Source organism: Meles meles, chromosome 2 (assembly GCF_922984935.1).
Source record: "Meles meles chromosome 2, mMelMel3.1 paternal haplotype, whole genome shotgun sequence".
Classification (NCBI taxonomy): Eukaryota; Metazoa; Chordata; class Mammalia; order Carnivora; family Mustelidae; genus Meles; species Meles meles.
The window spans coordinates 68,929,109-68,956,002 of NC_060067.1; the positions used below are offsets into that span (position 1 = coordinate 68,929,109).

The 26,894-nt window shown below is 61.2% G+C and overlaps 2 protein-coding genes across 2 annotated transcripts in view; one reads left to right on the forward strand and one right to left on the reverse strand.

The window, feature by feature from the left end:
• Positions 1-15,297, forward strand: part of POLN (DNA polymerase nu) — a 157,374-nt gene extending 142,077 nt beyond the window's left edge. Inside the window, 8 exon segments of the mRNA XM_045997769.1 lie at positions 2,224-2,355; positions 6,578-6,688; positions 9,150-9,228; positions 13,044-13,111; positions 14,353-14,408; positions 15,029-15,091; positions 15,093-15,148; positions 15,150-15,297. Coding sequence (XP_045853725.1) covers positions 2,224-2,355; positions 6,578-6,688; positions 9,150-9,228; positions 13,044-13,111; positions 14,353-14,408; positions 15,029-15,091; positions 15,093-15,148; positions 15,150-15,213 — 629 coding nt within the window. The 3' untranslated portion in view covers positions 15,214-15,297.
• Positions 15,298-17,100: 1,803 nt separating this feature from the next.
• Positions 17,101-26,545, reverse strand: NAT8L (N-acetyltransferase 8 like). The gene is made up of 3 exons (XM_045998429.1): positions 26,095-26,545; positions 24,611-24,775; positions 17,101-22,056 (listed from the first exon to the last, which is right to left on the reverse strand). Exons 1-3 carry the CDS (start codon positions 26,468-26,470, stop codon positions 21,689-21,691), a joined length of 909 nt encoding a protein of 302 aa, XP_045854385.1. The 5' UTR covers positions 26,471-26,545; the 3' UTR covers positions 17,101-21,688.
• Between the last annotated feature and the right edge of the window lie 349 nt (positions 26,546-26,894).

Genomic DNA, 26,894 nt, shown 5'->3' on the forward strand with positions numbered 1-26,894 from the left:
TTGTTCCTCTGGTAAACAGCCTTTTTCAAGTACAGGGCCTCAGCCAATCGCTGCCCTTCAGATCTCCCAACACCTCTACCTAATACAGCAAAGGAATCCTTTCTGGGCCACATGTACTGAGAAGGAGGAGTGTGACATGTGTAATGGCCAAGTAGGCCCCAGCAGACTCCTCTCCCACAGGTATCAACTATAAATTATGGAAAATTTATAACAAAAAACTCCAGAAAGGTACTGAAAAGTGACTTTCAGGAGGAATGGTTCAGGCTGAGTTCCCCTTTTTATAGCTCCTCACCAAAGACAGGCCTCGGTCAATGTGCTGGGTAGCTAACCCTCCAACAGAAATGCATAGTCTCACCTGCCTGAGGAAACAGAAGACAGAGTTTGAAGCAACCAGAGAATCTGGAAAGTGAGGGAGAAATTCCAGAAAAAAAGAGAGCCAAAGGAGCAAAAGAACACCAGATTCTGGCGATGAACTCTGCCCAAACCTTTGGCTGACCCCTGGGCAGGCTTCAGACTTAGCCCAGCTAAGGCTAAAGGGACTGTTCTGAGATTTCAGCTGCTTCCCACTGCAGAGGGGCAGAGTTCAAAGTTTGACTTCAGCCACATTAACTCCCTCCTTTAAAAAAATAAAATCAATACTCCTTAAAAAAATAAATAAAAGAATCCAGAGTGTCCACAATATTTCATTCACAATATCTAGGATTTATTCCAAAATTATTACACATTGGAAGAAATAGGATAATTTGACCCACACTCAAAAGAAAAGGCCATGATAGAAGCAAATTCTGAGATGACCCAGATATTGAAATGAGCAGACAAGGATTTTAAAGCCATTATTACAACTATGCCGAAGGAGATAAAGGAAAACATGCTCCTAATGAATGAAAATAAGAGGAAATCTCAGAAAATAGAAAGAACCAAACGGAAATTCTAAAACTGAGAACTACAATGTCGGAAATAAAACACTGATTCGGCTTACTAGTAGATTAGACTTGAGAAAGGACTTAGCTAAGAAGACTCAGGGTTCCACTGAGCCAGATGGGCCAGAGGGGTCTAACCACCATCTGATTCCTTTCTGAAAGCCAATGGAGGTTTCCACTAGAGTGATGTAGCAGAGGGGCAGGGATTGGAATGTCCTAGAAATAAAGACTTAGAGACAGATTGTTTCCGTGGTCTGTATTCATGAAGCTATCACATGGTCTTTAAGTAAGCCCTAATAGAGGAATTGGAGTTTTTTTGTTTCTGTCCGAATGACATGGGATAATTTGGCAAGCTTGGCGAGAAGAAGGACAGAGGGCTCCAAGAGCTCTCTTTGCCAAGAGAGACTCTGGGGAGCACAGCCTTTCCCACTCTCCCTAGCCAAGCAGTGGAAGCAAACATCTGCCCCTTCACTCTCCCAAGATGGGAACAGTTTTTGTCCAGACTCCTGGAAGCATCAGCCAGCCCAGGTTAAAGAGAAGATTGGATCTGAGCTCAGTCAGTCCCTTCAGAGGTGTCCCCTTAACAACCTCTGAGGTAAGGACTAGTGTTCTTGAGTCATAGGTGAAGAAACAGGATTGATGGCAGGTACCGTAACTTCCCTAAGGCCACACGGAGCCACCCGTGGGTGACAGAGCTGGACGCAGACCCAGGTCTGTGTGGCCTCAGCATCTGCTCCCTGCAGGCTGGGCTGGGATTTGGGGTGCTGTCCTGACCAGAGATCCTGCTCTAAAAAACCTCACAAGAACACCTGCATCCTCCAGGAAACAAATACTGGTCTGGACCAGATGCATTGGTCTCAAATGAAGATTTCAAGGAGGTGAGCTCTAGTCCATTTTCTCACAATTTGACAATGAAACTTTCCCTTCCTCTTTTCCTCTGGGCCTTTCTCCGGTGTTGCCCAGTTCTGGAGTCAGCTCTCCCTTTGGACAGGCTGAGAGACATTACTCATGGTTTTACCCACCTGCCTGCCAGCCACTCAGCCAATATTGGTGAGTGAATAGATGTCTAACTGTTACCGATCTAGGTGAAGGGCATTGAGCACTCAGCCAGAAGGCCAGAGCCAACACCATCCTGACTGATCAGAAGAGACAAGTGGGGCCAGTGAGCCCCGAACTCACAGTGTCTTCCAAGGGCCCTTCTGCAGGCTCACTTCTGCATGCGGTGGCTGCTGCCTAGCAGCTTGGCTGCTGGTCCCCGCAGGTGTGAGCTGGCCCCTGATCTTGAGCATTTCTGTCCACACAGGGAAGGAGCGGCTAGCTGCTTGCCTTGGAGTTACTGTGCAAGAGGCTGCCCTGTTCTTGGAGACTTTTTTGCAGAAGTACAAGAAAATCAAGGACTTTGTCCAAACAACCATTGCCCAGTGTCGCCAGACAGGTGAGCCAGACACAGCCAAAGCATTTGCAGGTCCCTTTTCCCCTCCCTGCTGACCTACGGCCTCCCCTGGTCTACTGGCCCTGCTTCCATGGGGGTGGCAGGCCAATGGGCAGGGACAGAGTGACCAGAAAATGGGACCCTAGGCTCCAGTGTGAGAAGGGTCCAGAGCCAGGGTCTGCTTGAGGGAATCTCGTGTCGGAAAATGATGGATGAGCAGCTAGAGATACAGACCTGCGCCTAGAAGTGAAGAATATATGTTCTTATGAAAAGCACATGGTATATTTACAAAATTTCACCACGATTTGGTCATAAATTTCAAAGAACATCAACTAGCACATGCTGAGTGACCACAGGGGAATGCAAAGATAGCTCAGATCCAAATGTACAGCCGGCCTTTGGCCTGCTTGGGAACAGATCACACTTCTTCATGATTTAGAGTCAGAAGACGTCCCGAGAACATTACAAACATCTCAGAAATAAATGACAGTGAGAGGATCTCCCATGAAAACTGGGGCATGGCCCTGCCGAGCCTTTACTTAGAAGTGCAGGAACAGTTTAAAAGCATATTTTAAAAAGCAGAAAAAGAAATTTATGAACAGAAATGGGTTGTATTCAACCGTAGACATTTAGAAAAGAGCAGCACAGTGAAATGAAGCAGGGATAGTTGGCAGGAGCAGGAATTCATGAAGCAGGCCGCAGGGAAACAGGCAACACCAGGTAGAGAGGGGCCATCATGCTACTAAGGAAGGAGCGGCGGCAGGCCAGTGGGGCCAGCCTTCCTAACGGCTGTGGTGCACTCCCTCCGGCTCCCCTGCGGTCCCTTGGGGTCTGGGCTGTCCCAGCTCTGCCAGGCCCATCGACCACCTTCTTCTCTGGAGCCCCCGGTGGCCCTTCCCCAGGCGCCTTCTGACCCTGCATCCAGGCACCAGCCCCAAGGCAGGGCCGCCATGGACCCTGACTTCATGCAGCGCCCAGCTCCCTGCAGCCTTGGTGCAGGGCACAGAAAGCCAGCAACCTGCTCCCACCCCCCAGCCGGCGTCGAACAGGCGTCAGGCTCCCTGGATCCAGGGCTCAAGCCTCCGCCTAAGACCACCTGCACCCTAAACCTGCTCGGAAACGTTAGAAGAGGAGTAGAGTGTGGAGTTAGAATCACTGTGGGCAGAGGACAGTGAAGGTGCAGCAGGCTTTCCGTGGCTCACCATAAAGAAACTCATGGAATCCTCACCACAATTCTTATGTGGGCGGTCTCCTTGCCCAATTTACAGACTGAGAAAGTGAGTCACCAAGTTAAGGTAAGTGGCTTCTGAAGCTCACACAGCTACCAGGGGACAGCGGGCTGGGACCCACCACAGGCAGCACCAGCTGGAGCCAGCAAGCTCCCCTGCGTGCCTCTGCCTCCCTCTCTCACCCTCAGTTCCTGAAGGGCCGCGTGTGGGGCTGTGTGCTCTTCAACACAGCTGCTACACTTCTGGGTAAACATTGTGAAGAAATCCTCAAATGATCATTAAAATCTCCGACACACAGGGGTCAAGGGCCAGACAGCATATGAGCTCCTCACTGTCTGGGCCACAGCTCAAGAGCCACCAACCCACAAGTAAGCAAGTACATGCAGACAGTGTCAGAAAGAAGGCATCCTAGGGGTGAGAGGAACCAGCAGACAGGATTGTAGGGGTGAGAGGAGCCAGCAGACAGGATTGTAGGGGTGAGAGGAGCCAGCAGACAGCACTGTAGGGGTGAAAGGAGCCAGAAGACGGGATTATAGGAGCAATAAAAGCCAGCGCAGTGCCAGTGCAGGGAGTGGTGGAGGGAGGCCCCTGGAGAGCACCGTGCACCCCAGCCTCGCTGGGGTGAAGTCTGAGCCACCACAGGCCTAGCCAGAAGGGCCTGGAGCAGCACAGGGGTGCACAGGTGGGCCAGGGCAGCCCAGAGGCCAGAGAGAAGGCCGGCAGGCCCAGACCCTGGGGGGCATACCACCGGCCACAGGAAGAACCCGGGGTTTGTTTTGCATAAATCAGCTCTCAAACATGGGAGAAAGATTGGCAGGGGAGGCCAAAGTGTGAGCTGGAGCCTCGGGAGCCGTCTGAAGGCATGGGGCCTCCGGCCAACATCTGAGGAGGACTGGATGGAGAGTGCAGGCAAGAGACGCCGAAGAGGCAACACGGACCGCAGACTCGAGAGGGGCCCGGGCCCCCAGGCATGGAGCTCTCCACGTAGGCACGCCTGCCCTGCTGGGTCTGGAGCAGATGGACCAGGCTACTGTGAGTAGGAGGCCCGGGTCCCTTCCAAGGCCTTGGGGAGAGGCCCTGCCAGGTGTTCGTGTGGTCTGCTCCTTTGTGCAGTTGATGAAAGCAAGATGGAGAGGCTGGCGATTCCACCCAGGCCGGGACAGCAGCTGGTCTGGGAGTCCAGCTGAGGGGAAGCTAGGTCGGTGACCCATTTAATTCGAATTTCAGGGCGGAGATTTCTGCGCTCTCTCCCTCAGTCCCTGTGTGATTGAGGGACACTGACTGTGCTGGCCCAGGAATGGCTTCGAAGAGCATTCCTTCCATCCCCTGGCCCACTTCCTAAGCACAGTGACATGAAGTGGGGGCTGGAGGTCACCTCGAAGTGTGGCCAGGAGCGATGAGCCCAGCCCTGCGAGCACTGGATGGAGCAGAAGCAGGATTTGGAGTGTGTGGAGGCAGGGACTTCAACTTCAGGCCACACTGAGCTCAGACTTTCCTCCCACAATAAATAACTAGAAAGCTGGAGAAACGCACAGGACAGCTGTTGCAGACACTGGATCATGGGCTGTGCCCTCTGCTTTCCCTTTGAGCCTCTGAGCAGCCCGAGCACATGCAGGAAGGGAGCCCAAGCAGATGATGGTGTCTCACTAAGTGAAGGGGATAGGATCAGGCCGGGAGATGCACAGAACCAGAGAGCAGGGAGCCCAGCGGAAAAGGCACTGCACCAGTCTGGAGAGGAACACCTCTGGTTTTGAGCACCGGGACACGACACACCAAGTGGGGAACCCTACACGATGAAGCAGAGTGATTTCTGGAAGCAGTAGGCTGGATTGTTTCAGAGTCCATACAGCGCTAGCTGTGTGCGTTCTGACCCTCGGAGTGGACAGTCCTCGTGGGACATCTGCAACGGGCAGGAGAGAGCCAAGAAGAGACCCACCCTAGTCATGGGTCTGAACTGGCCCTGGTTAAAGGCTCCTCCAAACCTGCCCCGACAAAGCTTAAACACAGGCCTCAAAGGCAGCAGATGACCTGTTAGTGACGGGCCCACCAAACACCCTTGAAAGGAAGGCAGCAAAGTCGATGCTTGGCAGCAAAGACACACAGCACGCAGCTTCCAGCCCAGAACCACGAACCATGTGAAGAGGCAGAGACTGAGTAATTCAAGCAGAGGCAAGGGCTCTCCCTGTCCTCACTGCCATCCTGCTTAGAAGACTTGATGTTACCGCCTGGCATGCAGCGGATGCCCCGTACACTGTCATTTCTGTAATTGTGACATGCGTGGGAAAGTCTTCCCATCCTCAGACATATGAGATCCTGAGTGCGGATTCAGTCTCACGAGCACCTCAGAGAACACAGGTCCTCACGGTCAGGAACATACTCACCCAGCATGGTGTGTTTGTGTCCATCTTCTTCAGGAGGACCTCGGGCAGGCAGTCAAGCATCTCAGGTGGTGACCTCAGGGTCCTGAGATGGAGCCCCCCCCCCCGTGTTGGGGTCCACAAAAGAGAAAGAAAAAAAGAGGACTGCGAAACTATGATGCTTCAGGCCCCACAAAACTTGGGTCTGCCCTTGTGGGAGCAGGGCCGCTCCCTCCTTGAGTAGAAGGTAGACGAATGCTTTCTTCCCATCCCGGCTGCTGCCTGGTCCAGAAGGACTTCTGCACCCGAGCCCCACAAATGGCCTTTCATAGCCTTTACAAACTGCCCTCCCCTGACCTCTGTCAGCTGTGGCTGCAGCCGAAAGTCAGGAGGGAGAGCGGCCATGAGGCTGCTCTGCTTCCCACAATGAACCTACTCGCCCCCAAGACAGACCGGGCAGCCAGTGGGCAGAGCTCCCCACCATGCTCGGGCTCAGCGCTGCAGTGAGGAGGGGTCCTGCCGGGGGCCCCGGACCGCGGGTGGGGGAGGCTGTGCCCAGAGAGGCTAGGTGAGAGCACCAGGGCGCCGCACAACCTGTTTATCTCTGCCTCGTTTCCTCTTCTCCCTCGGATAACCCAGGCTACGTGGCATCCATCATGGGCAGAAGGAGACCACTGCCGAGGGTCCACGCACAAGACCAGCAGCTGCGGGCACAAGCTGAAAGGCAGGCCGTGAACTTCGCGGTGCAAGGTATGCAGAGACCCTCGGGCCACCTGCCGTGGTTTCTCAGCCACCACAGGGATGAGTGACACCCCCAGATTATCGGGGTGCCAGTCCCTGCTCCTGTGCTCCCTGGCCGTCATGGGGGAGGCCCAAGCAAAACTAACGCTTGGCGCTCAGTGGGCACTCAGGACTTGGGGGCTTTTCCAGCAGGCAACACCATCCCGACCTCTGAAGAGGGACGTTAGGCTTTGGAAGTTTCTCTGGCCAGGACAAGGGCGAGATCTGGAGCTCAGTCTCTGCACTCTTGGCCTGGGGCTTTTGGTCATGTCTGTCATGCCTGGCAGGGGTAAGACCTTGCAGCAAGGCCTCCAGACCCAGCAGACCTTCCTAGGTCCCGTGGTCCTTGGTGGCAGCAGCTGGGAGGCCCAAGGGCACGCGGTCTGCCCCAGTCATGAAGATTCCTCTGTCATCTCTAGCCACAGCCCCCAGTAGCTCACATCTCTGCATAGAGGTGGAGAGGGAGAACGATAATCACAGGCTCCACACACCACGGGCCACAAGCTGTCCAAGGGAGGCCCCAGGCTGCCTGGGAGTCAGGTGTCATCCTGTTGGTGACCCATGGGTCACAGATGGGGACCCGAGACCCCTAGGGCCCAGACATGAGGCCTGAGGCAGGACATCACCACCTGCCCCCAGAGGGGGGTTCTGCCATAGGTACGCAGCCAGGGACCCCAGCAGACGGGAAGCAGGCAGCTTGGACTGGGAGCAGGGTGGAGATCCTGTCCCCGTGAGTCCTGCGGAGAGGGGACACGGCAGCCCTGAGTTCAGACTCAGCCCCCCGTGCGTTGTGTGGACAGCAGGAAGCCCAGTGGCAGCTGGCAGGACAATTGCTAGGATCGGTCTGGGCTCAGTATAGAATCTTCCAGAAGTCCTGTGGCCCCATGTGACTGGCCAGACAGGAGCTGAGGACGGTGACAGCCCTCACATCCTGAGATGGCATGTTTTCACGTAGGAGGCTGCTCTCAGGCCACAGCTGCATGTCTGTCCACTGGATGTGAGTGAGACATGTGCTCAGTGATGCCAAAGCTGTGTTAGAGCCCTTCCAGAAAGTCCTGCACAGGAGATACCTTTGTTTGAGAGGCTGGCCAGGACATCCACCTACCGTGGATATGGCCTCCTTGTACACGCGTGTCTCTGCCATCCATCCATGTAACAGAAATCTGTGTGAGCTGAACTAGGTGCCAGGAGCAAGCAGTGGCCAGTGCCGTGAGAAAGTTCTGCCTCTGACCCATCAGCCAACATGACCAGCCGTGATGCGTCCACCTCCCCTTCCCCACACACCCCTCCCACCTCCCCCATCCTTGTTGCTCCAGCTTCGTGGCCTTTTCCCAGTCTGCCCCAGGGCAACCCCCGACCCCAACTGAGATCCCTCACCACCAGCAGACCGGCCTCAGAGGCCAGACTTCCATCTCCAGCATTCCTGCCACACTCTCAGGAAAGGGACATCCATATTCCGGAGGCTTAGCCGTACAGTGGAGGAAGGCAGTCCATGGACTAACAACCTTTACCCCTTGGGGAACCTTGGGAACCATGAAGAGCCAAAGCAATTTCAAACCACAGTGAAACCTGACTTCATGTTTCCCATGCCTGAGACACCTGCTGTGTGTCTGGCACTGAAATGGGCATGTCCCCTACACCGGCCAGCACCTTGCAGAGTGCCCAACACAGCCTCCACCTGTGTTTTACCCTCCCCAAACCCAGGAGGCGCTATCATAGCCCCAAGCGATCCACTGGAGAGCCAAGCCAAGTGAAGTCCAGCAGCCACATGGCTGGTCAGTCTATTCGCTGGTGTAGCGGGCAGGATTCTAGATTCTGCAGAACCTGTGAATATGATATCATCCCCATGCTTAGGTCAAGCCACAGGGAAAAAGGAGTTTGCATCCACAGCAGGCCTGACCACATCAGGCAGGCCCCTGAAAGACCGTGTAGGAGTGAAAGTCAGGGACTCACTGCAGCAGGAGCCCTTCAGGTGGCCATGAAGAAGCCAACTGCTTGTTGGCCGAGAACCCATGGCAAGGACCCGAGGGCAGCCTCCAGCAGCCGAATGAGCGGCTCACAGGTGGCAGCCAGCCACAACACAGGAACCTCGCTCATGCACGGCACGAAATGAACTTTGCTAATAACCTGGGGTCACTTGGGAGTGGGTCTTCGCTCACTGAACTTCCAAGTGAGGTCACGGTCAGGTCACACACTGATCTCTGGCTGTGAGGCCCCGAGCAGAGGACCCAGGCTCATGGGCTGGGTTCTTGCTCAGCAGGACCTGTGGGATGGTAGATCTTGGCTGTTTTCACCTGTGGGGCATGGGGTCCTGCATTCCACAGCTTAGAGAATGAAGACAGCCCGGCTCGGCCGAGCGTGCTGGCTGAGACCCTGCTGCAGGGCCCTGGACCTCACATCGTTTGTGAAACCGAGCCCCTTGTCCCCACAGGCTCAGCTGCAGACCTCTGTAAGATGGCCATGATCCGTGTCTTCACCGCCGTGGCCGCTTCCCCTACCCTGACGGCCAGGTGAGTGAGTGAGTGGCCGCTTACCCAGCCTGATCCCTAACCCTGAGAAGGGCTCGGGTGGGAGGCCTGTGGTTCTGTGGGTCGACACTGTCGCTGGGCCACACGCATGCACCTCTCAGGAGCAAAGCAACACCTTCCACTTCCCATGAACCCCAAGCAGAGGGGCCCCCCAAGCCCAGGTTCCTCTCAGCACTCCCAGGGTAGCCCCTGCCTCCCAGCTTGGGCTGAGCAAAGTCCCCAGGGGCCAGCTCACGGGCCACTGCAGTAGCAACGGGCCACCCGCCTCCAGGCATAGGGAGGTCTCACCAGGTTCAGCTGGTGCGGAAATGCGTCTCCCCAGGTGTGTGTGAGCCCTGTGGGCCCAGCCCAAGGTCAGGACATAGACACTCCACAGTGCCTCTGCCCCCGGGGCCTGCGGCTGCCACCACCCAGTGTGCTGGAGACCCAGCCCCGCCCACAGAGCCACGGCTGCCTCCAGGCTACAGCTCTATCCAGTTTCTGTCTCTGCCTCCGTGGCCAAGCATCCAGGAGGCTGGGTGACAAGGAGCCCCTGTCCAGCTCTGCTGGCCCAGCCTCACAGCCGCCTGAGGTCCTGGCACCAGTGCAGGTGGCAGGGGGCGGGTTCTGCTCCAGAACCTCGGGACTCCTTCCTGGCCACTCCTCTGGAAGTCCCCCAGAGAAGTTAGTGTGTCAGAGCCAGAAGGCTCGACCCCTGCTTGGGCCCCGTGCACTTGTGTTTGCCATGCTAGGGGTGGGCTCTGGGCCAGAGCGGGCCTGTTCCTTCAGACGAGCCCTTCCCAGGTGACAGGGCTGGGCGGCCGCGTCTCCAGCTTGTGACTGAGGGTGGGGGGTCACCTGCACAGTGGGACCCTCTCCATCTGAGTTCCATCTTGGCTTTGATACTGTTCTACTTCTCAAGGCGTGATTTCCATCCTTATCTGAGGTCTTTCGTCTTTCCTTAAAAAGGCTTCTCCTACTTCACGGATTTCGTATTGTTCATTTTGATATTTGAACCTGGGTTCTTTTGGCAATTCCATCAATTCTGTGCAGAATTTGCAGTGGGCAAAGGCCCCAGCAGAGACTCTGGGTGGCATCCTAGTGAAGGACTGGGGACAGGACTGTCCCCAAACCCCACAGAGTCACCCAACAGCTCCCTCTGCAACCCCTGTCCCAGACACCGCCTCCCGCAGACCAACCGCCCTCGGGAGGGGGCCTCCGTGGCCGCTACCCTGGGCCTAGGGAGGAGTGAGCGCGGGCGGGGGTCAGATCTGTTGCTCTCAGTTACCTGGCCCTGCACAGGGGTCTGGGCTGCGTCTCTGGTTTCTGCTGACACTGGGTGGGGGCTGGGGTGGGGGGGGTGAAAGCAGAATGAGAAATCTTTCCTCTTGGTTTCTCCTGCTCCATGTCTATCTGCTCCCCCCGCCCTCCACACACCAGTGAGTGCTGGGCTTCCAGTCCCCTGCCCCTGAGGCTCCCTGGTGTGCTTTCCACAGGGTCCATTTCAGAGGGGGCTGGAGCGGCCTGTGTGAGCTACAGCTACCTCAGCCAGAACCGAAAGCTGCATGGTTGTTCTGCCTCTGTGACATCATAGTCCAGAGATATCTGATCCATTTGGGTGTTTTGTGGGATTGATAAAAGAAGATGGTCCATGGTGACTCGGGATCTTCTTCGAGGAGTCCAGAGCTCAGCACAAATGGTTCTTGCTCCAGGTTTGGCACCCCGCTGCCCCCTCTCAGGCTTCACTGTCTCTGGGAAAAGCTTCCCATAGCAGACAGGATGTGTTAGACCATGAAGCGGTTCAGTGTGGAATCTGGGGCCTTTCCTACTCTGCTCTGTTCTTCCCGGAGCAACAGAAGTTTTGGGTCGAGGTTAGAATAAGCGGCCACGAGCCACGGGTGAGGACACGAGATGCATCACCAGAGGCTCATGGTTGTGCAGAGCGGAGCAAGTGCCCAGAGAGCCTCCTCCAGTTGCCCCCAGGCCCCTGGGGCCTGCAGCCTTGGGCCCAGAGCAAGAAGACCTCTGAACTTCCCGCTGCCAGTTGTTGGCAGAGCCGTCAGCTCTCAGGGATCCTGTCTCAGCCTCTCAGGACATGGGGCCTCTGTGAAAAGACCTTTCTAAGATTCAGAACACGTCAGAGCCAGAAAGAAGCTTCAGAGACGTTGAGTATAGACAAGGGGAAACCGAGGCCCAGAGCCTACCCACGTCCAAGACTGTGCAGAGCTGGACCAGCTCTGGGCCTCCCCGCCTGAGCCACAGAGCTGCCCCTTCTGCTCCTGCTGTGCCCCTGCCATCCAGAGGCTCGGGAGAGCCATCCAGTTCTCCCGCTCTGGACCTCTGGACGGAGGCCGCCTCCTCAAGACCTTCCCCCGCTCCCTTGCCCTCGGGTATAGGGACTGTGGGTAAGATGTGGAAGACAGGGCCATCAGCTGACCACCAGGGGTGCCCTCTGACCTCCAGTCACCTGGCCAGGTGTGGCTCACCGCCGTAGAACACGGCACCATCTCCTGGCCTCAGGAATGAGTAGGGGGTCCAGGGGAGACAAGAGACTCAGCCACACAGTGGGGAGCAGCCTGGATGAGCCTGGGCTCTGTGAGCTGGCCAGGCGGCCATGGGGCTGCTCCTGATGCTGGGAGGGGCCAAAGTAGGAAAGCTGCAGGTGGTGACAGGGAGTTGACAGGGCCAGGGCGTTGTCCGGGAGGCTGGGCTCTGCTGCAGCCCTCATTCACAGGAGCGTCGAGAGGACAGCGGGACAGCGGGCAGCCACTGCTCGGAAACAGCGGGGACTGACCCACACGCTCAGCTACCCCACACGGGTGTCTCTGCGTCTCTGTGCCCCAGTTTCCAGCTGGAAGTCCAGGAATGTCTCTGGCAGCTGTGGGAGCGGTGTGTAAGTGACTAACGACTCAGGCCTATTCTTAGGTCGCTGCCGCACTGGTGGCTCAGAACTCACGGCATCACTTCAAGAAGTGTGAACTGTGCTGCTGCTAAACCTGAGAGTTTCTGTCGCTTGAACACGAAGATCCCGCGGGAGCGGAGGGCCCACTGCCGTGCCCCCAACCGGTTCTGGCTTCTGGAGGGCGGCCTGGAGGGCCCGCAAATCCTCTCACTGCAGGCAGAGGCAGACAGATGGACAGGAGGAAGCTCTGTGGGCCCCTGGACCTACGGGTGGCGCTCACTTCTGCCCCGTGGTGGGAAGAGTGGCTCCCTCTCCCAGGTGGGCTTGCAGTCCAGGGGACCACCATCCTGGGGGGCCTCAGTGCACCTCTCCAGCCCAGCTTTCCTAGTGTCTCTGCCTGCCACCTCGTTCCTCCCACACCGCGCCTGCAAAGTGACAAGGTTCGGACATGGCCTCTGACCTCAAAGGCCCAGTCCTGGGCTCAGCAAGTCACACAAAGGGCAGAGTACACAGGTCCCCCCTGCCCCCGACTTTCCCATCCTTCCTGTGGGTGATCTGCACCACGCCTCCCCTCCCTGAGTACACAGGGCAAGCCACCTTCCTCTGTCCCAGGCCACAGCCCCCTTCAGGCATCATCCTCCCAGAGCACCTATGCCAGCCTGGACCCCACCTTCCATAGAACGTGCGCCTCTGCTGGCCCCTGGCACTTGACCCAAAGCCCTCCCAAGGCCCCTGAGCAGGGACGTGCTGAGGGCCAGCAGCCTCCACTCTATGGGGAGACGTTTGCATCCAGTCCTGCTGGGTGTCCCATGCCCCACCCAGTCACGTGGTCTGGAGCGCCCTGTGTCACAGGCTTCCGTAGTGGCCACGCGAGGCCACAGCTCAGGGTGTTCCCCGCCCCCGCCATGTCTTGCAGGCTGGTCGCCCAGCTTCACGACGAGCTGCTGTTTGAGGTGGAAGAGCCACAGGTTCCTGAGTTTGCAGGTGAGCCGGCCACACACAGCACCTTCCACTTCTCAGCTAAGGCCACTCCGGCTGCCCCTCCCTGCCCCATGCAGAGCGAACCTGCCCCACCCTGGCCACGCCCCAGTCCTCCCTGTGGGGCATGCCTCAGCATCAAGGCTCCTAGATAATGCGGACTCCCCTTCTGGACTTGCTGGCCTTGTGGCCCTTGGTCCCAGATGTGGACTCCATCCTGCTGTGGGGACTGCCTCCCTTGGTGGGGTGGTTTCCTGAACAGCTGGTATTTCCCCAGTTGGGGGAGGGGGCCAGGGTCCCGCCTCCACCCTTAGGAAGAACCTGGACACGCCTGCAGCTCCCCAGCGTGGCCCAGGCTGGGGGTGGGGGGCATGCTTCCCTCCCAGGGGGCCAGCAGCCCTCTGACCCTACCTTCCGCCCACCCTCCCTACAACCATCTACACAGCACAGAGAAGGAAACAAGGTCACGGAGCTCAGGTACACGGCCCTCAGTAGCCACTGGCCCACTCCAGGCACCCAGAGATGGGTCCCCAGGGAGCTGGCCCATTAAGCCCACAGCCAGGGAGGGGAGAACCACTCCTTCAGGGGGTCTTTCTGTCACAATCTTTGTATCAAAAATTGCACATAACTTAGTAGGATGGAATGAAATATTTGTTGATCAAAGACACGAAGTGTTCTGAACAAACTCGGAGAAACACTGAGCCAGCAGACCCCTCCCTTGCCTGGGCTGCTCCCTGTCTCAGGGCTGGTGGGCAACTGAGGCCAAACGGCCGGCCCAGCCCACCAGCACCACGCAGCTGCCCTTCCAGGTTTTACCATCACATGCAAGTTCATGGGCATTTGGTGGGAGCAGGGTCCTCCTGCCTGCACTGTGCCAGCCAGGGTGGCCCAACGTTCCCTCCTCCTCCTAGCCCCAAAGCCTCTGGACAGAGCTGGAGGCCCCCAGCACCCCGCACTGCCCAGGCCCCCACTGGCTGAGACTGGGGCTGGGGGGGAGTTGCTCAGCAACCACGGCTGGGGGCAGCTGAGGTGCCATCAGACCTGTGCTGGGCATGTGGCCAGTGGCACCAGCTACAGGTGATGCCAGGGCTGCCGGACCCACTGGCATGGCTGGCTGTGTGGACTCAGGGAATAACTGCAGAGCCTGGGGGCCAGGACAGGGCTAGGACCTGGGCATTCCCATGACAGCCCCATCTCTGTCCAGAGGGCTTGGGGCTGCCCCTCTCCCCCTCTTCCCTCTGTTCCAGCTCTAGTCAGGGGGACCATGGAGGCCCTGCGGGACATGCCGGCCTTGCAGCTGCAGGTGAGGGGGAAGGGGCGGGGAGACAGGCAGGTCCCACGCAGCTCTGCAGGCTCCTTCCAACTGGCCACTCGCGGCCAGTGCCTCCCAGACAGCAGAGTTGAGTCCAGCTCCCAGGGGGCCAAGAGACAGGATGCAGGGCACAGGCAGCCCCTGAGCCTCCAGACTGCTGCCCTCTTCCACTGCCCTATGGTTCCCAGAAGCTCAACCCCCACCTTCAGTCCTGCAGGGAACAGAGGGGCTGCCAGCAGGGGACCGCAGCAACGGGCAGCCCCCGTCCTTCCTCTCTGTCCAGAGGGAGCTGTTGCACCATGGTCCAGGGCCTTGGCAAGTTCCCACTCAGGGTTAGGGTCCCTGAGAGGGCTCCCCCAGACCCTGTTTGGCATCTCTCCCGTAAGGCACCTGTAGGCCTGCTCCCTGGCAGAGGCCTGGGCAGGTCAGCTGGGCAGCTCAGCAACGGTTGGGGTATTAGGGTCTGGGGGTGCTTGTCTGCCTATCCCGTGAGTGTGTGGCCATGTCAAATCACATCTTCGGGCCAAGTGGCTGCCTGGCGCTGGGGACCCCTGCCCACCTGGGGGAAGGGCGAGCCTGGGCCTGGAACTGACCGCCGCCGCCGCCCACAGGTGCCCCTGAAGGTGAGCCTGAGTGCTGGCCAGTCATGGGGCCACCTGGTGCCGCTGCAGGAGGGCCCCGGGCCCTCGGCCCAGCCCACGTCCCACTGAGTCTCCAAGCAACCACCCTGCCACCGCCAGCCCCCTTGTCAGCACCTACCCCGTGTGTGCATTTTTCGCCTTCATTTTGTCTGTAGCCCTAGGCAACAGTGGGAGGAGAGAACTGGTTTCCACCAGCCCATTGTGTGGCCTTCCCCAAGGTCAGCACTGGGCGATTTGCATGGGCTCCCAGTGAGAGCCGGTGGTGGAGAGGGCCACATCCACCCCCTGGGCTGTCCTTGGGAGTAAAAGCCTTTTCAAAGCAGGCTGAGTCTCTGTGCAAATGAATTCTTCTGGTGGATGGGAGATGCCATGCCCACACCCCTGATCCACTCTGCTTGGCCCAGAGCTGAGCGGCTGAGACAGGAGCGGCCTGCCCAGCCCACAGCGGGGGTTCCGGCCCTTCTCCCACAGAGCCCCGGTTGCGTTCCCCCAGGTCCACAGCTGCTCAGCACTTAGCCAGTGCCCCCGGAGCTGCCAGCAGCCTGGAGGCCCTCCCTGCCGGCCAGAGCTCCCCGCAGCCACGGAGGGCCCCTTCCTCCCAGGCCGCACTGACAGCCACCAAGGTGCAGAGAACAAGCACAGAGGGGCGGGCATGGGTTCTGTGCTCTCAGGGGGGGCAGGCCATCCGGGCCTCTGGAGTGAGCGCTCCTGGGTGCCCCCAGCCTCCCCATGAACCTGTTGCTGGCCCGACCCGTCCCTGGGAGCCAGCCAGTTCCCCAACTCTCCTCTCAAAATAGCTCTCCCAGACCATGCACCCCAACAGCCTCACGGTGCCCCCCCTTGCACAGTGGGGACATGGAGGGACAGAAAGTTTACATCATTGTACAAGCCCACTTGGGTAGTCGGTGCCCAGCCATTCCCGCACCTCTGCTCAGCTGCCTCTCCCGCACAGCCCTGCAAAGGTCCCCTGTGGGTCCAGCCTCCAGGTCATCCGGGCACCGCAGGGTCTCCCCTCCCGCATGCCTCCCTGTCTGGGTTCTGAGAGCCCACGCAGCACCTGTTGGGTTGGGGGATATGTGCGAGGCACCCCCTCCAGCAAGTACCAGAGCTACTCAGGTAGGCGGTGGCTGGGCTTCAGGCTCCTATGCCGAGCCCACTTCTCTGCTTACTGTGCCCAGCCCTGCTTTTCTCGTGGCCTCAAGGTATTGTCACTGTCTTCATGGGCTGCATGAGCATCTGTATGGCCAGGCCTGACCACTGTGTGATGGAACGTTCTAGAATCTGGAGAGCTGGACCCCTCCATGCCAGCCGTGGGCGTGTGTTGCATGTCCCTGTGCCTGTGTACGTGTGGGTGGCTTTGCCTACAGGGGGCCGGTCTTCACGCGGTCAGCTCAGAGACACAGCCACTGCTGGGCTGCACACTGGCCCCAGGCTGATGTCCAAACACGGCTCGTGCCGCCCAGTAGCGAGGGTCAGAGTGAGCTGCCCACAGAAGCCAGCCCCACAGGCTGCAAGGCCGCAGACTCTGCTTTCAGTGATCCTAGGGCCTGCCCAAAGCCCTCCCTGCAGCAGGAGACCGACCCTGGGGACGGGATGAGCCGAGGCCGCTCCTCCCACAATGGAAAGGCCCCTGCGGAGAGCTGTCTGGGGCTGGAGAGCACCTCACGGTTCCCAGCACCACCCCCCATGTCATCCTCCCTCACAGACCTCAGGAGGGAGGTGGGCCTGCGGCCATCACCTGGGCCCCTCAGACCTGAGTTGCTCCTTGGAGGTGCCAAGTGGGCAGGCGGAGCCCGGCCAAGGTGGCCAGCACAGGGCCAGTGGCCTTGGCTCTGGAGGGCATCCCAGCACCCACACCCACCCCCCACACCCACCTCCGAGGAGTTGTCCAGCATCTCCAGAAAAGCAGCCCTTCCTGGCCCATGCCAGGCGGGGGTGCTTCAAGAACTCACAGGAGCCCGATTCCGTCAACTCTGGTTTTATTGAAAAACAGCAGCACTGGGGGCCGAGTAGGCAGCCGGGCCCACAGCAATCCCCCCCCCCCCCCACTGCTCACACACCCACGGGAAGCCGGAGACCCCCACCCTGCCCTGGCCCCGTGGCCTGTCTCCTCCGCCCCTCTCGAGGGTTCTGGCATACCCAGGGGTCTCAGGACAGTTGCCTCAATCGTGGGCTCATGGGCAGTAAGCCACAGGAAGTGTACCCCGCCACCACGACCCGATCTGCTCTGCTCGCCCAAAGACACAGCGTCTGCAGCAGCTGTGGCCCAACAGCCTGACCCAGGGGACACCACTGTCTGATCTCGGCTGGTCTGGCTGAGTGTGCACCTCCCGCCAGCCCCCCTACACACCCAGAGACCCAGGCAAAGGCTCATCCCGGGTCCCCCCACTTCCCACAGACCCATCCAGCGCCCTCCACGGGGAGTGGGGGGCACTACATTCAAGGTGTCCTGGGTCCTGGGTCAGGCCTGGGAGAAGGAAGCACAGCACCCAGCCGGGACCCTGCTGTTCAGCATGGGGCTTAGCGCCGGCCCACGCGTACAGCAGCAGGAGGTCCCCTCCCTGTCAACACGCACTTACACTCGTGCGCACACGTGTAGGTCCACACAGGCATGCGTGTGCACATGTGTGCACACGTGCACACAGCACACATATACATGTGTGCACACGTGCATGGTGCACACACACAGGCGCACGCACACACACACCCACAGGCACGCACACACAGACACACCCCTTCTTCAAAATGGCTAATTATTGCTGTTAAAAAAAAATACATCCAACAATGGCAGGTCGGGGTCCCTCCTTCCCCACCCCAGGCCCTGGGCTGCCCCACCCACGGCACCAAAGAGCAAACATTCCAGGATCTGCCCCACACCTAGCCCAGAACACAAGCCCCAGAAGGCCTCAGCCAAAGGCCCACCAGCACAGGAACACCGGCTGTGGCCAAAACAGAGTCATGAAAGCAACTTCAAATGGACACAGGATCCATGTTGCCCACTTGCTGGGGAGGGAGGCCAGGCTCCCAAGGCTCGGGGACCACTGTCAGCCATTCCCTGGACACAGCAGGGTGGCTCTGCTGCTTAGCCCCCCGACCTGGTCCCAGCCCAGCGAGGGGCCCAGGCTCAAAGCCACATAGGGCAGGCAGGGCAGACAGGGGCAGGCCAGGGCACGCAGGGGCAGGCCAGGGGAGCCAGGGGCAGGCCAGGGATGGGCAGAGGCGAGCCACAGCAGGCCAGAGAGGGCAGGGGCAGGCTAGGGCAGATCAGGGTGGCAGGGGCAGGCAAGGGGGGCAGGGGCAAGCAGGGACAGGGCAGGGTGGGCAGGAGCAGTCAGGAGCGGGCCAGAGGGGCAGGGGCTGGTAGGGGTGGGCACTCACACTGCCAGCATGACTCGCTGTGGCCCGAGAGCCTCCCGAGCTCTTGCCAGATTCCCAAGGAAGCCATGTGAAGAGCAGCCCCCAGCCTGTCCCCTGGAAAGGTCTTCTCTGAGGAAGGACACCCAGGCCAGAATGGGGGCTGCCCGAGGACCTCATGTCCTCAACCCAGCTGTAGGCCCCTCCCCTTCCTTGAGACAGGCTGGCCCATCTCTCTGCCCCACTCACCCAAGAGGAGCAATGGGAGGCCAGGCTGGACGCAGGTACAGGGGCGAGGGGAACAACCTCGGCACCCGCAGATAACCCCAGCTCTCCTCAGACCCCTTCCCTGGGCAGTGGGTGCTGCCCCAGGAACACTGGTGATGCTGGGCCATCCCGAGAGGCTAGAGCTCTCAGCTGCCCTGCATCCCGCTGCCCCAAGCTGCCCACTGGGCTTGTGTTCCAGGCTCATCCAACAAAAACATTCTGGAACACTCCACCTCCCTCTTTCCCATCCCAAAACAGAAGCTTCCAAAAGTCCTAGGAGCCTTGTCTCCTGAGCATGGGGGCCATGCCTGGGGACCTGCTTTCCCGAAGCCTCAGCAGGAGCCACTGGGGGAGGCCCAAAAGGCCAGCGGAGGGGGGAGGGGGGCGCCCAGGGCCTGCCAGTGCAGAGAGCTGCCCAGACACACCACTGAGTGGAAACCCAGGCAGGTGCTTCACAGAGGTAGAAGTAGTAACATCAGAATTTCTACAAATGTATAAAATTCACATCTCGGTGCACATTTGTGGAGGAGTTAGCTCCCAGGCTGAAGGGAAGTGGCCAGCCAGGGATAGGCGTCCCCCACGAGTGTGCCCAGCCTCTGGCCCCAGGAAAGGATGGGGAATCTGCTCCCCTGGTGATCTCGGGGGCTGCCAAGACGCACACGGGCCAGGCAAAGGCCCTGTCCCAAGCACAGGGTGCACCCAGCCGGTGCCACAGGCCACCCTGGGCCACCGGACTGGGAAAGACACTGCAGTCCCCTCCCCCCCACAGCCCATAGATTCTACACGAACAGACAGACACCAGCAGGACAGGGGAGGGCCACATGTCTTCCCAGGAGCAACTGAGGCCACGTGCTTTGGTCAATGTCCCCCAGATGCTGGCAGCTCCGGCCCCCACCCACATGTCCCCACACCAGGGACCCCAGGCTCCAAAGGCACAGGATCAACGGAAGCCACAGCACCCCCAGGCTCCCACTGACAAGACACTGCCCACCAGGCTGGGCCCACGTGGCACCCACCTGTCCTACCTGCCCTGCCACGCCTCAGACCAGCCGCAGCCCCCAACACGCCCCACGCCAGCCAAGGCCACCCCAAGCCAAAACCAAACTAAACAGAAAGAGGAAAAAGGCACAACTGTTTGTTTTCCATTTTGCTAAAACACTTTACGTCTGTCTGTATAATCCAGATTAACAAAATCTGAGAGCTGCAAGAAAATAGGGTGCCGATTTCTGTACAGTCTACAAAACCCCGTCCCCAAGCAGGGACCGGACGCCACCAGGGAGAAATGTACAGGGGAGAGCAGGGTCTGTACAATGTTCTACGAATATCTCGTTTGCAGACAGCAAGAAAGGCCCCTCGGGACACTGGGCTCGCTTCACGCATTTGCTTGTTCCCGAAGCGCCTGAGAATGTCCCCTCTGTGTCCCCTACGTGGGACCCAGCTGCATGGCCCACTGTGCCTGCCACTCCCCCTCTCCCAGCTCCTGAAATAGAGGGGCCTCAGTGGGCGCCAACGGCCCTCCTGCCACCACGGCCGGGTCCAGGCCCACAAGCTGGACACGTGGCCACTGCCAACGACCCCGTTCCTCCACTCACCCAGGCCACCCCACACCTGACCGCCACCTCCCACCCTAAAAGGAAAGGCCGGGAGCACAGCCAGGCTGCCATGCCTGCCCCCTGGCCAAGGTGGACAGCACTCACTCCTCCCAGGGTCAGCAGGGAAATTGCCGCCATTGCTGACCTCTGTCCCACAAGTCGAGGCTAGACAGGGGCAGCCCAGAGCCTCCTCAGACCAGAAATGCTCTTTGAGGGAAAGAATGCTAAGTCAGGGTCTCGCTCCAGATTTCAAAATCTGAAACCCTCTACCCGCCCGGCCACCCGCCCCCACCAAACTGGGCCAGAAATAGTGCATATTCTAGACCACACAGGTGTGTGTGTGTGCACGCGTGTGTGTTAAGGTATCAACTACCATTTTGTCCCAAGAATTAAAGTCATGCAGAGTGCTATTCTGTCTAAATAACTTATTAAAAAATAGGTCAGTTTCAGGCTGGGAGAAGCTATGGGCTCGGTGGTGTGGGCAGCGGCCTGGCTTAGGAAGATTCACAGGGCAGAGCCCATGAGCCGTGAGGCAGAGCGGTCCTCGTGGAGGTCTGGGAAAGGCCACCATCATCCAGCTGGGCCTGGGGGAAGGCGACTGCACCACTGCGTCCCCACCCTGCTCTCCTGAAGGACCCTGACGAGGCTGGGCCACAGGTGGCTGCGGGGACCACACCTGGATGATGACGCCATCAGTGAAGCCCGGGTGGGGGAGGGGCGGGGACCAAAAGGAAAGAAACGTGGCTCGGTGTCAAAGCAGAGCTGGGACGGGGGCAGCAGGGGTGGTGAGAGGTCGGCGAGCCCTCCCTAGCGCAGGTGGGCGGCCACAGCTGGCTGGCGGGCTGGGCGGGGGCACTGCCCAGTGTCGGCCCAGGCTGAGCGGGGCAGCGGGGCAGGGGGCCATGGGCATGCGGCAGCCAGGCCATGTCCTCAGCATGCACGGAGCGAAGCGGGGCCCGTGGCCAGCTCGGTGCCCCGCGGGCCAGTGGCCGGCCAGCCCAGCAGGTCTGGCCTCCCCGGGCCACAGCCTGGCTGGCGGCCAGGGGTCTGCCGGGTGGGGGCCGTGCCACAGAGGCTCTGTGCTCGGTGGGCCTAGAGGGGCCCCGCGCGCAGGCTGAGCAGCCACGTGGGCCCATGGCGGTCCATGCTGTCACTCTTCAGGACGCAGCCCCAGCAGGCTGGGGGGGCGGGGGGCGAGGGGCTGGGACTACACACAACCAGCCCGGAGAGTGTCACAGAGGAGCCGCGGCCCCACGCCCCCCACAAAGCCAGCCGGAGAACTGCGTGATGGTGGAAAGGAAACACCCACCATAAACGCCAAGGGGAGCGCCTGCAAGCGGGCCCGGGTGGTGGGCAGGCGGGCACGGGCGGACGGGGTGGCCGGGCGGCAGGTGGGCGGCGGGCGGGCAGGCAGCGCTCACTCCTCGCGCAGCTGCAGGCGGTAGCGATGGTAGCGGACCTGGAAGAAAAGGCGCTCGGCCAGCGACAGGGTCATGCCGGGCAGCACGTAGTGGTCACTCGAGCCCATGTGTCTGAAGCCCAGCGACTCGTAGAGCTTGTGTGCGGCCACCTTGACGGCCGTCGTGCCCAAAACCACCGCTGAGTAGTTGTGAACGAGCGCGAACTCCAGCACCTTGCGGCCCAGTGCCTTGGCGATGCCCTTGCCACGGAAACGTGAGTCCACGGACATACGCAGCAGCTCCACGGTGTTGTCTGCCTCGTGGGCCCGTGCCGCCACGATGCCCACCACGTTGCCGTCCAGCACAGCCACCCAGAAGCAGGAGCCTGTAGGGACATGGCAGTCAGGGCTGCGGCATGACAAAGCCGCCCCTCCAGGGCCCTTGGTGCAGAAAGAGCTGGGCCCAACCTGCCTGTCGTCCACAGAGGCCCCTGCCCTGGGCCTGAGGCCCGGCAGACAAGAGCTCCAGGGCCAGAGTCCCTCCCTCAGTGGCCAAGAGCTGGGCAACCCTCAGCCACGCAGACCCCTCCTCTGCCTAGCTACCCCTGAGCTGATGCCTGGATGGTCAGTGGATGGCCAGAGACAGGCCCTGGCTCCCAGCCACTCGGGGTCCACCACACTTGTCCCCATGCATCCACACCAGGGAGCTGGAGAGAGGTGCCACCAGCGGACCTCCAGAAGGCCACAATGGGGACTTCGGGGGGCCTAGGAGGACAGGCCAGGGCAGCAGAACCCCTCTGGGAGCCATGCCCTAGGGGCTTCAGGAGGTCCTGTGGCCTCCATGCTCCTGGGTTAGGAGGAGGCTGGGAGCCCCATGGCCTGCTTGGATCAGGGCACAGAAGCAGGCCCTTGGCGGGCTCCAAGGACGGTCCAAGTGGAGAATCGGGACAGATGGGCACCACTGCATACCTCCCACTGACCCTGGCCTCTCCTGGGCAGGAGTCCAGTGGCCAGGCCAGCTGTCCCCATCCATGGCCTGGACCAATCACAGCCCCACACAAGGCAGGGAGAGGAAGAGGATGGCCAAAGAGGGATCAGGAGAGAAGCAAGAAGAGAGAGAATGAAAGTGGGTGGGAAGGCCTGCAGGGCATGACAGTCTGGTTACCTCTGCTGACCATCAGCCCAGGGGCCCCAGGAGGCAGAGGCTGGCCAACAGGGGTGCCTGCTCTGAGGAGCCCCACCTACACTCACCCTTCCCACAGCCACTCCAACCCCCACAGAAGTGTTTGCCACTAACCACCCCCACCTGCTCTCCTTAAGCTGCCATATTCTCCCCCATCAAGGTTCTGCACCTGACCTTGCCCCTCCACCCAACCCCCAAGGGTCCTCCACTGTCCTGTCTGCAGGCATCAGCTGGGCAGGAGGGGCCCTTGTCCCCTTCACCACCATACCTGGAGACCTGGTATTCACCCCGAGTTCGGCAGTGGCTGAGGGCCCGCTGCCCCGATGGACCCCCCCCCCCCCCGCAATAGCTGGCCTGCCCTCCATCCAGGATTTCTGGCTCCTCCCACACACCCAGGTGGGAAGACTTGGTCTTCCCACCCTGAGCAGCCTGGCCCTGGCCGCTGCGGTCCAGCCTCCCGGCCTCAGTGGAAACTTCCTACAACCTAGCAGGCGTCCCAGGAGGGCGAGCGCCACCCCACACCCAGGGAGAATGCGGCCCAAGAAGAACAGGGTCCTCATGCTGCCCCTGGCCCCCACCCTGAACCCCCTTCTGCTTCAGCAGCCTGGACCTGGGCACCGGTGAGGTGGGGCTGGCCCTCGCACTCCCTCCTGTCCCGGGCAACTCCATGGAGGCTGATAAAATAAGTTCAAGCTTATGAAAGGGTCGAAGAGAACCCAAGGTGCCAAAGCCTGGCAGGGGTGGGAATGGGAGAGCAGGCAGGGTACCACAGGATGGGCCGGCTCGCTGGGAGCCAGCGGGCACGGGAGCCGGCAGTGCCCAGGTGGGGCACCCCTGCACTGGGATGCCGTGCCTGTCTTGTCCCCCACTGCCCTTCTGTGGCCCTCAGCAGGCTCCTCTATGCCCTCACCAACTGCTGGGGCCCACACTGTTCCATTTCCAGCCTGGGAACCCTCCGGCACCTGGGACACCCTTAAATCCCAGAGGGCAGAGACAAAGCCTCCCTTCTCTGGCTCCGGACGTGAAGGAAACCCTGGGGTCCAGCATTCTAGGACCCGGCCTGCCTTGGGCTCAGCCTGGACAACCGGGACAGCCCCCAAGGAGCTGCAGGCAGCTCCAGACCAGACCCAGCCCCTCCTTGTACAGAAGGCCAGGGCACTGGGCCGAGACCCTCTGCCTCACTGAGTGGCCCCGAGACCAGAAGTGGGGACTCCACACCCCTGCTCTTCTGGGGCTCCCAGCCCTCAGAGACCCCCCAGAACCCTCTCCCCACCAGGAAGCCCTCTGTGCCTGGCACTCCAGGCCAGCCCGACCCCTCGCAAAGCACGGCAGACCCCAGCCCCTCCGCAAGCTCCGGGGAAACGCATCGTGCAATCAGCGCGGAGAGCAGAGGTGGGACACCTGGCAGCCCCTCTTCCCAGGATGCAGGACAGAAGCCCAGGGTCTGTCTCGGTGCACACTCAGGGGCCTTGCCTCAGTGCCCAGGACCTAGCTCTGCCGTTCCCCCCTGCCACCCTGCTGGCCTGCTGCACCCCCAACCCGCAGCCAGAGCTCTCCCTGACTCCGAAGGCACGTCCCAGGGTGCAGCAGCCTGGGCCCACCCAGGCCTGGCCATTCCCCCCTCACAGGCCCCCTATCCCCCGGGGCCTGTCTGTCTAAGGTGCTTGGGGTTAGGGCAGCCCCCCAGCAGGAGGGGCTGTGCGAGGGCAAGAGGAGAGGTGGGAGGGGACAGGATGGGGCTGGAGTGGAAGGCTCACCCGGGGGCTTCATGTAGTACTGCTCAATGTCGGCCATGTCCGTGTGCAGGGCGCAGTCCAGGTAAGCCAGGACCACCTTCCGGCTGTAGTAGTAGCGGAGGCCCAGCAGCCCAGCTGGCACCAGGCACGTCAGCAGCAGTGAGCGGGTCAGGGCGAAACACAGCACTGCAGGGAGAGGACGGCCCGGTGAGCAGCAGACACCTGCCTGACCGACCCAGGGGACCCCCCACCCGCTGGCTCCCTGCTAAATATGCCAGCCAGACACAGGTGCAGAGAGGCCTTGCCAAAGGTGCCACGACTGTCTCCCTGGAGGAGCGCTGGGCCAGCCTGCCTGCTCCTTCTGCTTTGCCATATTCCTAAACTCGCTACCCTATAGGCAGGCTGATCAGGCGTCTGACATCACAGGACTTTTGAACCTCCTGAGCACAGCAAGGGCCTCTGGGCAGGCTGCCCTCAATGGCCAGGGGCAACAGCCCCAGGCAGGGTTGGGGGACGTCCCCACCCCCTATGTGGGCCCCCATCCCTGGAAGGCACTTCACATAAACCCTTGCCACTCTAGCCAGATGGGAAGCTCCCAGGCCCCCGCAGGCTGTCTCACCGTTGGGAAAGTGGGGAGAGGGAAGGGACACCTTCCAGCAGAAAGCCCCAGGACCACCTTCTCTCCAGGGCCAGCCCCGGGGGTTATGAGGAGGGCCGGGAGCAAGGGGGTAGGGAAGCCCCAGATTGCTTCCAGATTCATCAGGGCTGCGGGAACCCACAAGCCTACAGCGAAAGTCACTTCTGCTGCATGACCTTGGGAAAGTAACAAGCCCCAGCCTCAAGCTCCTCACCTGTGAAATGGGGACGGCTTGGGGGAAAGACCTCAAAGCCCCTGCGGGGGCTGCCCCCCCCCCCCCGGCCCCCTCACTCTGCCTCCTCGGTGCTCGCCCTCCCCCGGCACCCCGGGGAGCTGGCTGTCTTCCCCTCATAAATTAGCACTTGGAGCCGCCGAGGCAGCCTCCCCCGCCCCGTGGATTATATATAGTTCACGCGCCAGGCTCGGAGCCTCAGCCGCGGGCGCTACCTGCCGCCACCCCGCCCCCACCCGCGATGACCCGAGAAGGGACCCGGCCGGCGGGGCCGCACAGAATGGGGCCGCGGGCGGCGACCCTGGCCCTCTCCGGGCCCGCAGCCCCCTCCCCTCCGCCAGCGCTTGTTCCCACGCCCCCGCCCGGCGCGCCTTGGCCGGGAGCCCGGACGCCACCGCCGGTGACCACCTCGCCCCAGGCCGCTGCAGAAAGCCGGTGGCGCGCGGGTGCGCGTCGGGGCGCGAGCGAGGAAGCCCCCCCGAGGGGGCCCGCTTCCCTCCCAGGCCGAGTCCCGGACGGGCACGGGAGCGCGGCCAGGCCCGGGCCCCGAGGTAGGGCGAGCGGGGCCGAGGGCGCCCGGCGCGTCTGTCCCCGGAAGGGCCGGGCGGAGCGCGCCGGGGCCCCCCGCGCACTGACCGGCCAGCAGGGCGTAGAGCAGCTGTGTGCGCGGGTGCTGCCGCAGGCCGCGGAAGGCCGTGTTGGGGATGCGCTCCATGATGCCGTCGTAGAAGATGCGGCGCGCCGCCTCCTGCTCGGCAGCGCGGAACTCGCGGATGTACACGCCGCGCCCCCCCGGTGGCCCCGCGCCCCCTGCGCCGCCGCGGGGATGGGGGCCAGGCGCGGGCGGGGGCGCGGCGGGCGCTGCGGCCGGCCCGGGCGCGGCGGGCAGCGGGGGCCACATGGCGCCGGCGGCGGCAAGCAGCGCGTCCTTCTTGGCCCCCGGCAGCGCCTCATGGTCCTCGGCGGCCACGATCTTCGTCTCGCAGACCATGTCGGGAGGCCCACAATGCATGCACCCGGCCGGGCGGCGCAGCGCGGAGACGCGGGCCGGGCTGCGGGCGGGCACAGCCCTGGCCCAGGGCAAGGGCGCGGCGCCCTCGGACCCGCGGTGGCGGCGGCGGTGGCGGTGGTGGTGGCGGCGGCGGCGGCGGCGGTGGCGACGGCAGCTCAGGGGCGCGGGGCGGAGGCGGCGGGCGGCCGGGGCGCGCGCAGGGAGCTGCGCCGCATTTTGGAGAAGTATTTATAATGCAGCGGCGCCGGTGCAGTCGCGGCGCCCGGGGTCCCGCAGGGTCCTAGCGTCCACTGCATTGGCTGCCGAGGGTCACCATGTGATCTCGCGGGTGGGAGCAGACGCCGCCTCCGCGCCCGCCCGATGGCACACTTGGGCGCTGCGCGGCGGCCGGGTGCGAACGGCCGGCGGGAGGGCGCCTGGGCGG

Excerpts from the sequence above, each read along its gene's own strand:
- NAT8L (XM_045998429.1), bottom strand. The coding sequence starts at position 26,470 with ATGCATTGTGGGCCTCCCGACATGGTCTGCGAGACGAAGATCGTGGCC. Across the intron at positions 24,776-26,094 it reads GCTCTACGCCCTGCTGGCCG|TGCTGTGTTTCGCCCTGACC; the intron begins GTCAGTGCGCGG and ends CTCTCCCTGCAG. Across the intron at positions 22,057-24,610 it reads GTACTACATGAAGCCCCCGG|GCTCCTGCTTCTGGGTGGCT; the intron begins GTGAGCCTTCCA and ends ATGTCCCTACAG.